The sequence below is a fragment of the Oncorhynchus tshawytscha genome, linkage group LG19 (assembly GCF_018296145.1).
Source record: "Oncorhynchus tshawytscha isolate Ot180627B linkage group LG19, Otsh_v2.0, whole genome shotgun sequence".
In the NCBI taxonomy this organism is placed as follows: domain Eukaryota; kingdom Metazoa; phylum Chordata; class Actinopteri; order Salmoniformes; family Salmonidae; genus Oncorhynchus; species Oncorhynchus tshawytscha.
In genome coordinates this window covers 30081801-30098362 of record NC_056447.1, presented here as the reverse complement: position 1 = coordinate 30098362, position 16562 = coordinate 30081801, and the positions used below count along the sequence as shown (strand labels likewise).

General features: G+C 45.7%; 1 protein-coding gene across 1 annotated transcript in view; it reads left to right on the top strand.

Annotated features, from left to right (window-relative positions):
• The window catches only part of LOC112253833 (metabotropic glutamate receptor 3-like), a 68257-nt gene that overhangs the window by 31529 nt on the left and 20166 nt on the right, over window positions 1-16562 (top strand). The window contains exons 5-6 of the mRNA XM_042301565.1: window positions 2225-2494; window positions 3221-3845. Of these exons, the coding sequence (XP_042157499.1) occupies window positions 2225-2494; window positions 3221-3845 (895 nt within the window). The remainder of the gene's footprint in view (window positions 1-2224; window positions 2495-3220; window positions 3846-16562) is intronic.

Sequence of the window (16562 nt, the reverse complement as noted above, 5' to 3'; positions counted from 1 at the left end):
GTGAGTTGTAGAGTTACCACCCATGACCGTATATATGTTAGTGACAGAGACATGGTTATTGCATTTTTTCATTTGAAAGGCCTGTGGCTTTCACCAAGTGAGTACCTGGGTGAATGCTATTGTAAAAACTAAACTTTTACACAAATATGGTATTATAAGGCCTTACTTTGATGGTTTAGTTTTAGCCTAACACAGTGGTGTTAAGAAACTCCTGGTTTACAGGCCACATCAGGCCTGGAAGTCACATTATGCTGCCTTGCAAAGTCAAGTGTAACTCCTATTGGAATCCAGACAGAGTTAGAATAACCAACAGTTGGCATATTTATTAACCCACAACCTCCATTCAGAGTGACTATCAGGGTTAAATAAGAATGTATGAAGACTAGTTTAACCATTTAAACTGGATTAACCATTTCAGTAATGGGTGCAGTAAAAATAACTACCTTGATTGGATTAGTTTTGAAAACTGTATGTCCTTTATCTTTGTGTAGCATAAGATTAATCACTCAATCAATGTGCATGCAAAAACACAGATATTCAAAACAATCCTATAAAAATCCACCTGCAATAGAGCATGCTGGGAAATATGATAATGATGAGCGAGGTTTTGATGGGACCGTTTGAATCTCCAAAGTGTAAAACAGTAACTCTGGTTATTAAAACCAACACTGGGGATTGTTTTACACCACTGAGTGTTAATTTAAACACTGGCCAATTTGCTGTGTGTGACTGTACAAAGTATCCTCTCCTTTCCTTTCCTCTCCTCCCTTCCTCTCCTCCATTAGACCCAAATCCCTAATCTCTCCATTTATCTCTCCCTCCAACTCTCCCTCTGTTTTTCCTCAATCTCTCTTTTGTTTTGCTCTCTCTCCTACCCCATCTCTTCCTCCCGATGTCGCTCTTTGTATTAAAGGCCCAGTGCAGTCTAAAACATCATTTCCTATGTTTTATATACATTTCCACAATGATGTTGGAATAATACTGTTAAATTGTGAGAATTATGATAATACCCTTTTAGTGTAAGAGCTGTTTGAAAAGGCTGCCTGGAATTTCAGCCTGTTTTGGTGGGATGGAGTTTTGGCCTGCCTGGTAACATCAATAAGAAAGTCAGCTCCAAACCTCTAGTTTGAAAACAGATAGTTTTCCGTTTTTCCTCCCCACTCAGACCATTCCCAGACAGTCGCTTGCTAAGATGATACATTTTAATTGAAAACAATCACAGGAAAGTACTTAATTGTTACCCAGAAATGATTTGATATTGAGATAAAAATGGCTGCATTGGGCCACTGGGGAGAGCCCAGTGTATTCTGACCTCAGCCCACTCTCCTCCTCTCTCATTGTTATCCATCCATCGCTTTTTTTTTCATCACACACAATTAGTCCTGGTTTTCTCTGGGCTGACAGTTATTGTTGTTGTTAGGCCTCAGAGCAGTGTGTGTGTGTGTGTGTGTGTGCGTGCGTGCGAGAGAGAGTGTGTTTTCCTATACAACCATAGAGGTAAACACTGACGCCTAGCAGCCATTTGTGAAGTAACAACATCTGACCCACGTAACATGCTGTCGCTACACGCTACACACGCTCTCATTCCACACACCTGCACACATTACTGGAATGTGTTTCCCATGTTTACATCATAGTATCATAGTAATATGATTAGATAGAGAGACACGTCAGTATATCCATCTGTACAGTGCGTGTGTTTTGTGCATGTGGCTGTGTGTGCGTGCAAGTGTGTTTTAATCTCCTGGATTATTAATCTAATGAGGTGCTGACATGTTTTCAAAACTTCACAGAGTTGTGCTGTGAATTAAATGAAATATAGACGAGCCACAGAACCATGCCCTAACTGGATTAAACATGAGCTAAACCAACACAGCTGTAGTGTGTGTGTGTGTGTGTGTGTGTGTGTGTGTGTGTGTGTGTGTGTGTGTGTGTGTGTGTGTGTGTGTGTGTGTGTGTGTGTGTGTGTGTGTGTGTGTGTGTGTGTGTGTGTGTGTGTGTGTGTGTGTGTGTGTGTGTGTGTGTGTGTGTGCGCTTATGTGTAAAATCAGGAGAACGTGACCATAGGGAAGGGAATATATATATGGACCCCAGCCCTGATGTCCAACTCTAATGGATGCATTTGCTCTTTATTGACTGTGTGTGTGTGTTTATGCAAGTGTGTGTGTGCATCATCATCTGTGTGTGTGTCTGTTTCTCACATCTTTCTGCCTCTCTCTCCCAGGTGGCCAACCTGCTCCGCCTCTTCCAGATCCCTCAGATCAGCTATGCCTCCACCAGTGCCAAGCTCAGTGACAAGACGCGCTATGACTACTTTGCCCGCACGGTGCCCCCTGACTTCTACCAGGCCAAAGCCATGGCAGAGATCCTGCGGCTGTTCAACTGGACCTATGTGTCCACGGTGGCATCAGAGGGAGACTACGGAGAGACGGGCATAGAGGCTTTCGAACAGGAAGCACGTATGAGGAACATCTGCATCGCTACCTCTGAGAAGGTAGGAAGAAATAGGAGTTTAGATAGGGTTGTCTGGAGATTATATACTGTAGGTAGATTGACAGTGAAGGAGATAGGGTGGTCAGGAGATTATATGGGTAGATTAACAGTGAAGGAGATAGGGTTGTCAGGGGATTACATAGGTAGATTGACAGTGAAGGAGATAGGGTTGTCTGGAGATTATATAGGTAGATTGACAGTGAAGGAGATAGGGTGGTCAGGAGATTATATGGGTAGATTAACAGTGAAGGAGATAGGGTTGTCAGGGGATTACATAGGTAGATTGACAGTGAAGGAGATAGGGTTGTCAGGGGATTACATAGGTAGATTGACAGTGAAGGAGATAGGGTTGTCAGGAGATTATATGGGGTAGATTGACAGTGAAGGAGATAGGGTTGTCAGGGGATTACATAGGTAGATTGACAGTGAAGGAGATAGGGTTGTCAGGGGATTACATAGGTAGATTGACAGTGAAGGAGATAGGGTTGTCAGGGGATTACATAGGTAGATTGACAGTGAAGGAGATAGGAGTAGACCTAGGTTAGAATATAGAAGAACAGGCATGGAGAACATGAGGGGTTGGTCAGACAGAAAGATTTGGGTTAAGGGTTAACCCTACAGCGTGATTCTATTTATTTTAGCCTGCTATTCTATGTAGTAGACCTCTTCCTAAATTGTGTTTACTCCCTCTGGTTCCAGTTTAAATATCACATTACCTCCTGTCCAGGTGGGGCGCTCTAACGCTAAGAAGTCTTATGAGGCAGTGATCAGGCAACTCCTCCAGAAGCCCAATGCCCGCGTGGCAGTTCTCTTCCTGAGGAGTGATGACGCTCGAGAACTCCTCTCTGCCGCCGCACGACTCAACACCACCTTCATCTGGGTGGCCAGTGATGGCTGGGGGGCGCAGGAAAGCATTGTCAAGGGCAACGAGGCCACGGCCGACGGGGCCATTACCCTGGAACTGGCGGCCAATCCCGTGCCGGCTTTCAACCGCTACTTCCTGTCTTTGGATCCAATCAACAACCGCCGCAACCCCTGGTACCGGGAATTCTGGGAGCAGAAGTTCCAGTGCTCACTTGGCGGAGGAGGAGGTGGGGCAGGAGGAGTAGGGTCAGGGGGGATGGTGTCTCTCTCCCTCCCTCCCTGTGAGAAGGGTGTGTCGGTGGATAATAGTAACTTTGAGCCGGAGTCCAAGATCATGTTTGTGGTGAATGCGGTATACGCCATGGCCCACGCCCTCCATAAGATGCAGAGAACATTGTGTTCCAACACCACCAAGCTCTGTGACAGCATGAAGGCTCTGGATGGACGCAAGCTCTACAGAGACTACCTCCTCAACATCAGCTTCACAGGTCAGTACTGCCTGAAACTACCTAATGATCATCAGCTTCACAGGTCAGTACTGAAACTACCTAATGATCATCAGCTTCACAGGTCAGTACTGAAACTACCTAATGATCATCAGCTTCACAGGTCAGTACTGAAACTACCTAATGATCATCAGCTTCACAGGTCAGTACTGAAACTACCTAATGATCATCAGCTTCACAGGTCAGTACTGTCTGAAACGACCTAATGATCATCAGCTTCACAGGTCAGTACTGTCTGAAACGACCTAATGATCATCGGCTTCACAGGTCAGTACTGCCTGAAATTACCTACTGATCCTCAGGTTCACTGGTCAGTACTGCCTGAAACGACATACTGATCCTCAGGTTCACAGGTCAGTACTGCCTGAAACTACATACTGATACTCAGCTTCACTGGTCAGTACTGAAACTACCTACTGATCCTCAGGTTCACTGGTCAGTACTGCCTGAAACTACATACTGATACTCAGCTTCACTGGTCAGTACTGCCTAAAACTACATACTGAACCTCAGCTTCACTGGTCAGTACTGTGTGAACCTACATACTGATCCTCAGCTTCACTGGTCAGTACTGCCTAAAACTACATACTGAACCTCAGCTTCACTGGTCAGTACTGTGTGAACCTACATACTGATCCTCAGCTTCACTGGTCAGTACTGCCTAAAACTACATACTGAACCTCAGCTTCACTGGTCAGTACTGCCTAAAACTACATACTGAACCTCAGCTTCACTGGTCAGTACTGTGTGAACCTACATACTGATCCTCAGCTTCACTGGTCAGTACTGAAACTACCTACTGATTATCAGCTTCCCAGGTCAATACTGTAGACCTGGGAGAATGGGAGGAGAGGGGTGGAGTGAGAGAGGGAGGGAGTTAAAAAAGAGAGAGGTAAAGAGGAATTCTCAACATGATGGGTCTTTTTGAGGGGAGGGAGAGATGAAAGGGGAAGAAAGAGTACGAGAGAGAGAGAGAGAGAGAGAGAGAGGGGAGGAGGATGCAAGCATAGCAACATGAAACGTGTAAGAACAATTCACCTTAATTTACATGTACGGTCATGCTTGCTAGTTACCATTGGCATTTATTAGCTGTATGTAATTGATATGACAGCACAGAGCAGGTGAGACGAATCACAGCTCAAGTTAATCCAACCCCATATTCTATCATGTCTACTAGTGACTCACCATTTTATAATAGAGACTCCTATGGAAGTAATAATGAGATTGTGTGTGTGTGTGTGTGTGTGTGTGTGTGTGTGCGTGTGTGTGTGTCTGCGCGTGTGTGCACGTGCGTGTGTGTGTGTGATAATAGTATTCTATAGCAGGAGAGTGTCACTTAAGACTGGAGAGAAGAAAGAGGGGAAAATAGGATTGGGTTGAGTGACAGGTGGGGCACAAAGACAGAGGAATAAATACACTGCGGTAGGACATACAGACAGACAGGTGCTTATTCCAGTGCTAACCATGACCAATAGGGGACATCAAAATACATCAACAAACAGCTCTGCCACTACAGCTTTAGAAAGACCTGGAGACAGAGTCAGAGACAGAGCAAAGTGGGAGGTTTGGGCATATGGTGACATGATAGGCAGACTGAAGTGGGGAGAGGTGGAGAGAAAAGAGAGAAAGATAGCAGTAGTGAGAGGGAGTGAGGTGGAGAGAGAGGGATAGAGCGAGGGATGGAGGCAGAGAGGTAGAGATGAGTTGCTGGTGGCGTGGGACAGCATGAATCAGCAGAAGATGATTCTCTTTGAAATTCAACATCATCATTACTCAAGCTGCAAATCTAAGGGCTCAGATCATGACTGTCAGAGGGAGAGAGGGTGAGAAGGAGAGATAGAGGGTGAGAAGGGGAGATAGAGGGTGAGAAGGAGAGATAGAGGGTGAGAAGGGGAGATAGGGGAGAGAGGGTGAGAAGGGGAGATAGAGGGGGTGAGAAGGGGAGATAGAGGGTGAGAAGGGAGATAGGGGAGAGAGGGTGAGAAGGGGAGATAGAGGGTGAGAAGGGAGAGAGAAGGGGAGAGAGGGTGAGAAGGGGAGATAGAGGGTGAGAAGGGGAGATAGGGGAGAGAGGGTGAGAAGGGGAGATAGAGGGGTGAGAAGGGGAGATGAGGGTGAGAAGGGGAGATGAGGGTGAGAAGGGGAGATAGGGGAGAGAGGGTGAGAAGGGGAGATAGGGGGAGAGGGTGAGAAGGGGTGATAGAAGGGGAGAGGGGAGATAGGGGAGAGAGGGTGAGAAGGGGAGAGAGAGAGAGGGTGAGAAGGGGAGATAGGGGAGAGAGGGTGAGAAGGGGAGATAGAGGGTGAGAAGGGGAGATGAGGGTGAGAAGGGGAGATAGGGGAGAGAGGGTGAGAAGGGGAGCGAGGGTGAGAAGGGGTGATAGAGGGTGAGAAGGGGAGATGGGGGAGAGAGGGTGAGAAGGGGAGATAGAGGGTGAGAAGGGGAGATAGGGGAGAGAGGGTGAGAAGGGGAGATAGAGATATAGAGGGGGTGAGAAGGGGAGATAGGGGAGAGAGGGTGAGAAGGGGAGAAGGGGAGATAGGGGTGAGAGGGTGAGGGAGAGATAGGGGAGAGAGGGTGAGAAGGGGAGAAGAGGAGAGAGGGTGAGAAGAGAGAGAGAGGGTGAGAAGGGGAGAGAGGGTGAGAAGGGGAGATAGAGGGTGAGAAGGGGAGATAGAGGGTGAGAAGGGGAGATAGAGGGTGAGAAGGGGAGATAGAGGGTGGAAGGGGAGATAGAGGGTGAGAAGGGGGAGAGATGAGGGGAGAGAGGGTGAGAAGGGGAGATAGGGGAGAGAGAGGGTGAGAAGGGGAGAGAGGGTGAGAAGGGGAGATAGGGGAGAGAGGGTGAGAAGGGGAGATAGAGGGTGAGAAGGGGAGATAGAGGAGAGAGGGTGAGAAGGGGAGATAGGGTGGAGAGAGGGTGAGAAGGATAGATAGAAGGGAGAGTGGGTGAGAAGGGATAGAGAGAGAGGGTGAGAAGGATAGATAGGGGAGAGAAGGTGAGAAGGAGGGAGAGAAGGAGATATGGGAGATGAGGGAGAGAGGGTGAGAAGGGATATGGGAGATGGGGAGAGAGGGTGAGAAGGAGAGAGGGGAGAGTGGGTGAGAAGGATAGAGAGGGGTGAGAGAGGGAGAGAAGGAGAGATAGGGGAGAGAAGGTGAGAAGGAGAGATATGGGAGATGAGGGAGAGAGGGTGAGAAGGGGAGATAGAGGAGAGAGGGTGAGAAGGATAGATAGGGGAGAGTGGGTGAGAAGGGGAGAGAGGGGAGAGAGGGAGAGAGGGAGAGAAGGAGAGACAGGGGAGAGAAGGTGAGAAGGAGAGATATGGGAGATGAGGGAGAGAGGGTGAGAAGGGGAGAGAGGGGAGAGGCAGCCTCAGCCTCCAGTGAGCAGGAGAGGAGTGGAGGTGGGAAAGATAAGTCTGAAAGTTAGGGAGGGCTGGAGAGAAAGTGAGAGCGATGGGGGGAGTCTATCTGATCTGCTAACATCCCTGAAGTTGATCAACCCTCTCCTCCCTTCCCACTCTCTCCCTACCTCCTTTTATTTTGGTTACCATGGCTAGGGGAAGAGATCTCTTTAACTTTGAAAGAGGGGTCTCAAGGGGTTTAACGGGTGTGTGTGTTTGTTTGTGTGTGTGTGTCTCAGTCACCAGATCTCAACTCAATAAAGATTCTAGAGGGGTGCCCAAGATAGTGTTTTCTACCACCATCAACAAAACACCAAATGATGGAGTTTCTCATGGAAGAAGGGTGTCATCATCCTTCCAGACACTTGTAGAATCTATGCCCAGGCGCATTGAAGCTGTTCTGGCGGTTCGTGGTGGCCCACGAGTCGCCAGACAATTTAAGTTGGTGTTTCCTTTATTTTGGCAGTTACCTGTATATTACAGTTCAGAATAGATAGACATGTGGTACACTGGTGATGATCAAGGTGAGGAGGATGAGGCTAAAACAGAGCCCTCTCTGTAGCTATGCTGTTGCTATGGTAATGAAGCTGACACTATGGCCAATTGTCGAAGTAATCCTGTAGATGGGAGCTTCTCTCAATGCCAACTGCTGAACACACACACGCATGCACGGATGCACACACACACACATACACACACTCACTTATACACACTCAGGCATTTGCACAAAATGACAGCTTGAGATGTTTGTTTTTTGCTGCCATGAAATCGCAGACACCCCCAACCCACACACTTTTCTAAGCCATCATTCAACTCCCACCTACCGTCCCCATCTGAGGCAAACAGATCAGTCGACACACACGCACACACAATAACACACAAACACACACACACACAGGCAACCTCCTGTTCAAATAGTTGTCATAGATGTGTGATATTCCCTCTCCTCTGCTCTTTTATGGGTGCATGTGTGTGTGTGTGTGTGTGTGTGTGTGTTAGCAGAGCGAGGAGAGGTGTTGTGCCTTCAGGGCACTATTGAGCTGAGAGCTTACTGTAACCGTTACATGCCAGAGAACAACCTTCACTCTCTCTCTCTCTCTCTCTCTCTTCTCTCTCTCTCTCTCTCTCTCTCTCTCTCTCTCTCTCTATCTCATTCTATTTCTCCCTCTCTTTCTCCTGCTCTCTCCCCCTCCCATCTCCCTTCACATTTGATAACAGTGCTTCCCACTCATAAACACTTCACAAGCTTCTTCCCTGCCTGTTCTTTTTTCTTTCCTTCCTTCTAGCCCTCGTTTCCCTTCCTTTAGCTCATCCTCTTCTCTCACACCTTTCTTTCTCTGCTATTCCTTTTCTGCTATCTCCTCTTTCATCTTGTCAGTCCCCGTCTGTCTCCTCTCTTATCTTGTCTATCCCTCCTTTTCTTACTCCACCACTGCCTCTCTTCTTTCCTCTATCACCTCTCCTCTCCCCTGCTATTCCTTCTTTTGTGTCCTCTATCACCTCTCCTCTCCCCTGCTATTCCTTCTTTTGTGTCCTCTATCACTCCTCTCTTATCTCCTTTCCTGTCCTATTATGGTGCCTCTTTCCTTTCTTCTCTCTCTTATCTCTTCTTCTCTGTCTGCTGTCCACTCTGAATCTCTATCCCAGGAGAGAAGCACCACAGAGAGAACAGATATAGCCCGTAGTGCTGGTGTGTGTGTGTGTGTGTGTGTGTGTGTGTGTGTGTGTGTGTGTGTGTGTGTGTGTGTGTGTGTGTGTGTGTGTGTGTGTGTGTGTGTGTGTGTGTGTGTGTGTGTGTGTGTGTGTGTGTGTGTGTGTGTGTGTGTGTGTGTGGTTTCTGACATGATTGTTCCTTCTCCCGACACGCTCACTCTCCCTGGGACACAGATGTATTAGGTCATCATCATCACCCCAAACACTCCTGATTGGACTGAACACACATCACACACTCACTGTGCCTAATGCAAATTACATACACCACTTTACATTGCAGCCCTAAAGATTCTAGTGAGGGTGGAAGAGAAAGATGATGAAAAAGATTAACAGAAATAGAGAGCATGAGGGGAAAGGAGGGAGAGAGAACCTATGGGATCTCCAAATTACCCATCTACAGCAAGGACAGTAGAGAGGAGAGGAGTATTTTCTGTGAAGATTATCTGAGCATATGTTGCACAAAACTGTGTTATCCTGTCTAAATGTTACCTGCCCCATAGTGTGTGGTGACATCAGCTAATCAACAGCCAGTCAAGTGGACTGTCTCTCTCTCGTTCTCTCTCACCCTCTCACCCTCACTCTCTCATGCCACAGTATCAGATTATGTATTCCCTCTCTTCCCCCTTCATTGGATTAAAGGGAATTGTCTTTCCCCCTCCCTGTAATACCCACAAACCCCTGCGGCCAGCACGTTAGCCCGATATGGCAGAGAGCGTAATTCATTTCTGAACCTCTGAATGAAAACTCCTTTTCCCCTTACTTTTAATTAATCTAGAATAATAAAGACTCTCCCAACTACGTCAAGTTATGCATGTTTTTTTAAACTATTATAAACCTTTTGCACTCAGAATTAAATCTCCTCTCTCTCTCTCTCAGACTCTTTCCTCAGTTTTTCTCTAGTCTCACTCGCTGTAGTGTAGCTCCAGCTGTTTGTGTTAGAGGAATCCTGCTGCATAAGTCTCTGGAGAGAGAGAGAGAACGCGAGAGAGTATTGTTGTAGCAGTAAACAGTAGACGGATGGTGTGAACAGACTTGCTCTGTAAATGAAAGCTGTGCAGTGCTTTACTGTCTAACGTAAAGCTGCAGACTTTGCGGACTTCAGCCTCTTTCCAACATCAGTGTGGACTAGGACAGTGGTTATTCCACTAGAGCGCTCAACACACAGCAGATACTGCTGGGGAGACCTGAGGAGATTTGTGCCAGCTTTAAAACGTGAACTGGAGTATCCCAGAGCTCCTAACCTGCTAGAACAAGCTGAGGGGAGAGATGTGTCTTCACTCTGGGCTAAAGATGTTCTCTAGACTGATAGGGTCAGATACTGTGTCACATAGAACATAATATAGGAAATTGCAGAACGCACAGTCTACGGGTTTGTTAGGAGAGAGAGAGAGAGAGAGAGAGAAAAGAGAGTGTGTGTGTGTGTGTGTGTGTGTGTGTGTGTGTGTGTGTGTGTGTGTGTGTGTGTGTGTGTGTGTGTGTGTGTGTGTGTGTGTGTGTGTGTGTGTGCGTCCCCATGAGGTCAAATGCTATTTCTAGGTGGTTTAGGGTTAAGAATTAGTGTTAGGGTTAGAATTAAGTTAAGGGTTAGTGTTAGGAGCTAGGTTTAGTTTTAGGGTTAGGAGCTAAGGTTAGGGTTAAGGTTAGGGTTAGGTTAAGGGTAAGAGTACGGGTTAGATTAGGGTTAGGGGTTAGGGAGAATAGGATTTTGAATGGGACTGAGTTGTGTGTCACCACAAGGTTAGCTGTACAAGACTGTGTGTGTGTGCGTGTGCTTGTGTGTATTCAGCAGTTGGCATTGAGAGAAGCTCACATCTATGTGAGTGTGAGTGAACAGTGGACAGGCGCTTCCATTCCCACAAGGCACCAAACCTGAATGAACTAGATCACACAGCCATAGAACAAAGGCCTCTACTGTTGGGGGGTGGGGATCTGATAGCATTTTTTTCTCAACCTGCTCTCACAGTCTCACATCGGAATTAGACGTTCCTCCATGATTCTTAAATGTCAAATTTAACTATGAATCTTTAAGGTTAGGGTTAAGTTTAGGCATTAACTCAATTCTTAAGGCTAAGCATTAACTCTGAATGGTTAAGGTAAGGGTTAAGGTTTGGGATAGGCTTAAAACAAAAATATCTAGGCCATCATTGTAAATAAGAATGTGTTCTTAACTGACTTGCCTAGTTAAATAAAGGTTAAATATAATAATAATAATAATTTAAAAAATACACTGCTCAAGAAAATAAAGGGAACACTTAAACAACACAATGTAACTCCAAGTCAATCACACTTCTGTGAAATCAAACTGTCCATTTAGGAAGCAACACTGATTGACAATAAATTTCACATGCTGTTGTGCAAATGGAATAGACAACAGGTGGAAATTATAGGCAATTGGCAAGACATCCCCAATAAAGGAGTGGTTCTGCAGGTGGTGACCACAGACCACTTCTCAGTTCCTATGCTTCCTGGTTGATGTTTTGGTCACTTTTGAATGCTGGCGGTGCTTTCACTCTAGTGGTAGCATGAGACGGAGTCTACAACCCACACAAGTGGCTCAGGTAGTGCAGCTCATCCAGGATGGCACATCAATGCGAGCTGTGGCAAGACGGTTTGCTGTGTCGGTCAGCGTAGTGTCCAGAGCATGGAGGCGCTACCAGGAGACAGGCCAGTACATCAGGAGACGTGCAGGAGGCCGTAGGAGGGCAACAACCCAGCAGCAGGACCGCTACCGCCGCCTTTGTGCAAGGAGGAGCAGGAGGAGCACTGCCAGAGCCCTGCAAAATGACCTCCAGCATGCCACAAATGTGCATGTTTCTGCTCAAACGGTCAGAAACAGACTCCACAAGGGTGGTATGAGGGCCCGATATCCACAGGTGGGGGTTGTGCTTACAGCCCAACACCGTGCAGGACGTTTGGCATTTGCCAGAGAACACCAAGATTGGCAAATTCGCCACTGGTGCCCTGTGCTCTTCACAGATGAAAGCAGGTTCACACTGAGCACATGTGACAGACGTGACAGTCTAGAGACGCCGTGGAGAACGTTCTGCTGCCTGCAACATCCTTCAGCATGACCGCTTTGGCCCTCCATGTGCTCGCCAGAGGTAGCCTGACTGCCATTAGGTACCGAGATGAGATCCTCAGACCCCTTGTGAGACCATAAGCTGGTGCGGTTGGCCCTGGGTTCCTCCTAATGCAAGACAATGCTAGACCTCATGTGGCTGGAGTGTGTCAACAGTTCCTGCAAGAGGAAGGCATTGATGCTATGGACTGGCCCGCCCGTTCCCCAGACCTGAATCCAATTCAGCACATCTGGGACATCATGTATCGCTCCATCCACCAACGCCACATTGCACCACAGACTGTCTAGGAGTTGGCGGATGCTTTAGTCCAGGTCTGGGAGGAGATCCCTCAGGAGACCATCTGCCACCTCATCAGGAGCATGCCCGGGCGTTGTAGGGAGGTCATACAGGCATGTGGAGGCCACACACACTACTGAGCCTCATTTTGACTTGTTTTAAGGACATTACATCAAAGTTGCATCAACCTGTAGTGTGGTTTTCCACTTTAATTTTGAGTGTGACTCCAAATCCAGACCTCTATGGGTTGATAAATTTGATTTCCATTGATAATTTTTGTGTGATTTTGTTGTCAGCACATTCAACTATGTAAAGAAAAAAGTATTTAATAAGAATATTTCATTCATTCAGATCTAGGATGTGTTATTTTAGTGTTCCCTTTATTTTTTTGAGCAGTGTACAGAATTCCAATACAATACTGTAAAATATAATACATGATTACAATAAAGGTGGAAGATGTATGATTGCAATCCCCGTGAACGTACCACCCTACTTCAGGCCATGGATGAGGCATAAAAGGATTTCAGTCCAGATCTATGTTAGGCTTGGATTTTCCATGCCAAAAGGTTTTTCCCAGGAGCATGAACAATGAGAATGCTTACTGTGATTTTGATGAGAATCTATGGCCAAATGCTCAAACAGGATTGATGCAAACTAGGGCCTGCAAAACATTGTTTCTTTCATTTATTTCATTTGATGACATTGTGAAAGATGTCTTCAATGATCACCCCTTTCATCACACATTGGATAGAAATGATGGAAATCTGATGTTCAGTCAATGTTAATGGATAGTGTAAGTGAATTGCCTCATGTGAAAGCAGTGTACTGTGCGGTAATTCACTGTATCATACTACATTCAAAGGCAATTTGAAATGTGTGTATATATATATATACAGTGGGGAGAACAAGTATTTGATACACTGCCGGTTTTGCAGGTTTTCCTACTTACAAAGCATGTCGAGGTCTGTAATTTTTTTATCATAGGTATACTTCAGCTGTGAGTGACGGAATCTAAAACAAAAATCCAGAAAATCACATTGTATGATTTATAAGTAGTTAATTTGCATTTTATTGCATGACAAGTATTTGATACATCAGAAAAGCAGAACTTAATATTTGGTACAGAAAACTTTGTTTGCAATTACAGAGATCATACGTTTCCTGTAGTTCTTGACCAGGTTTGCACACACTGCAGCAGGGATTTTGGCCCACTTCTCCATACAGACCTTCTCCAGATCCTTCAGGTTTCTGGGCTGTCGCTGGGCAATACGGACTTTCAGCTCCCTCCAAAGATTTTCTATTGGGTTCAGGTCTTGAGACTGGCTAGGCCACTCCAGGACCTTGAGATGCTTCTTACGGAGCCACTCCTTAGTTGCCCTGGCTGTGTGTTTCAGGTCGTTGTCATGCTGGAAGACCCAGCCACGACCCATCTTCAATGCTCTTACTGAGGGAAGGAGGTTGTTGGCCAAGATCTCACGATACATGGCCCCATCCATCCTCCCCTTAATACGGTGCAGTCGTCCTGTCTCCTTTGCAGAAAAGCATCCCCAAAGAATGATGTTTCCACCTCCATGCTTCACGGTTGGGATGGTGTTCTCTGGGTTGTACTCATCCTTCTTCTTCCTCCAAACACGGCGAGTGGAGTTTAGACCAAAAAGCTATATTTTTGTCTCATCAGACCACATGACCTTCTCCCATTCCTCCTCTGAATCATCCAAATGGTCATTGGCAAACTTCAGACGGGCCTGGACATGCGCTGGCTTGAGCAGGGGGACCTTGCGTGCGCTGCAGGATATTAATCCATGACGGCGTAGTGTGTTACTAATGGTTTTCTTTGAGACTGTAGTCCCAGCTCTCTTCAGGTCATTGACCAGGTCCTGCCGTGTAGTTCTGGGTTGATCCATCACCTTCCTCATGATCATTGATGCCCCACGAGGTGAGATCTTGCATGGAGCCCCAGACCGAGTGTGATTGACCGTCATCTTGAACTTCTTCCATTTTCAAATAATTGTGCCAACAGTTGTTGCCTTCTCACCAAGCTGCTTGCCTATTGTCCTGTAGCCCATCCCAGCCTTGTGCAGGTCTACAATTTTATCCCTGATGTCCTTACACAGCTCTCTGGTCTTGGCCATTGTGGAGAGGTTGGAGTCTGTTTGATTGAGTGTGTGGACAGGTGTCTTTTATACAGGTAACGAGTTCAAACAGGTGCAGTTAATACAGGTAATGAGTGGAGAACAGGAGGGCTTCTTAAAGAAAAACCAACAGGTCTGTGAGAGTCGGAATTCTTACTGGTTGGTAGGTGATCAAATACTTGTGTCATGCAATAAAATGCAAATTAAATACTTAAAAATGTTCTGGATTTTTGTTTTAGATTCTGTCTCTCACAGTTGAAGTGTACCTATGATAAAAATGACAGACCTCTACATGCCTTGTAAGTAGGAACACCTGCAAAATTGGCAGTGTATCAAATACTTGTTCTCCCCACTGTATATATTTTGCACATGTACACATTTACACAGGAGTGATGGTTGCTGATAATGGGCCTCTGTACGCCTATGTAGATATTCCATAAAAAATCTGCCATTTCCAGCTACAATAGTCATTTACAACATTAACAATGGCTACACTGTATTTCTGAACAATTTGATGTTATTTTAATCTACAAAAAATGTGCATTTCTTTAAAAAACAAGGACATTTTTTAAGTGACCCCATACTTTTGAACAGTAGTGTATTTATTAGTTCAACAATTACAGAAATACAATTGTATATTTATTTTCACACATACACCTCCCCCTCAACCCAAAGATACACCTCCCCTCAACCCAAAGAGACACCTCCCCTCAACCCAAAGATACACCTCCCCCCTCAACCCAAAGATACAACCTCACCTCCCCTCAACCCAAAGATACACCTCCCCTCAACCCAAAGATACACCTCCCCCTCAACCCAAAGATACACCTCCCCTCAACCCAAAGAGACACCAAAGATACACCTCCCCTCAACCCAAAGATACACCTCCCCTCAACCCAAAGATACACCTCCCCTCAACCCAAAGAGACACCTCCCCTCAACCCAAAGATACACCTCCCCTCAACCCAAAGAGACACCTCAACCCAAAGATACACCTCCCCTCAACCCAAAGATACACCTCCCCTCAACCCAAAGAGACACCTCAACCCAAAGAGACACCTCCCCTCAACCCAAAGATACACCTCCCCTCAACCCAAAGATACACCACCTCCCCTCAACCCAAAGATCAACCCAAAGATACAAAGATATACCTCCCCTCAACCCAAAGAGACACCTCAACCCAAAGATACACCTCCCCCTCAACCCAAAGATACACCTCCCCCTCAACCCAAAGAGACAAAAACATAACAACCAAATATTCACAGACTAATTTAAAAAATAAAGTCCTCACATTCACCCAGATATTGCTATACAGCCATATAGTTAGGGTGTTTTTAACAAAGGGATTAGTCATATTCTTCTTTAGCTTCTTAAAGGGAGCAGAGTTCAAATATCCAAAGTTAAGCTTTTTGTAGACAGCATTTCATTCTGCAGCCAGGGTAAACATGGTTTCTTGGAGAACCAAAACATTGCAGCCCGAAGTTGTGCAGCCCAGTAATACCACTGTAGGTTTGGAAGTTGCAGTCCCCCTCTGTCATTGAGCAAATAAAGAAGAGAAAGTCTAAGTCTTGGTTTTATGTTGCTCCAGATACAATTTGAGAGTGTCTTTCTGATCTTTGGGGGAAATAAAGGTGGTGGAGCCAGAGGAATTGATTGAAATAGATAAAGCAATTTGAGCAGAATATTAATCTTAATTATATTTATTCTACCAATAGTAGATATAGGCAATGATGTCCATCTGTTGATGGATTCTGTTACACTCATTACCATGGGTTCAGAATTTGTTGAACTCAAGGAGCTAATTTCTGGTGTGATTTCTAATACCAATATATATGAACCCTTGTTCTGTATTCACAAATGGATGATGTACAACTGTATTCGGTCTATCTTGCTTGTTGAGGAAAAAGATAGAAGATTTGGTTTTATTAACTTTAAACCCAGAGAATTTACAAGTTATTAATTATATTGGAAAGGGAAGAGATGGAATTCTTTAAATCTGTTTTGAATAAGAGGGTATCATCGGCATACAAGGCCACTCGATGTTCAAAATCCAATGTTTTATTTCCACTAATTGACGGTGAGACCTTACT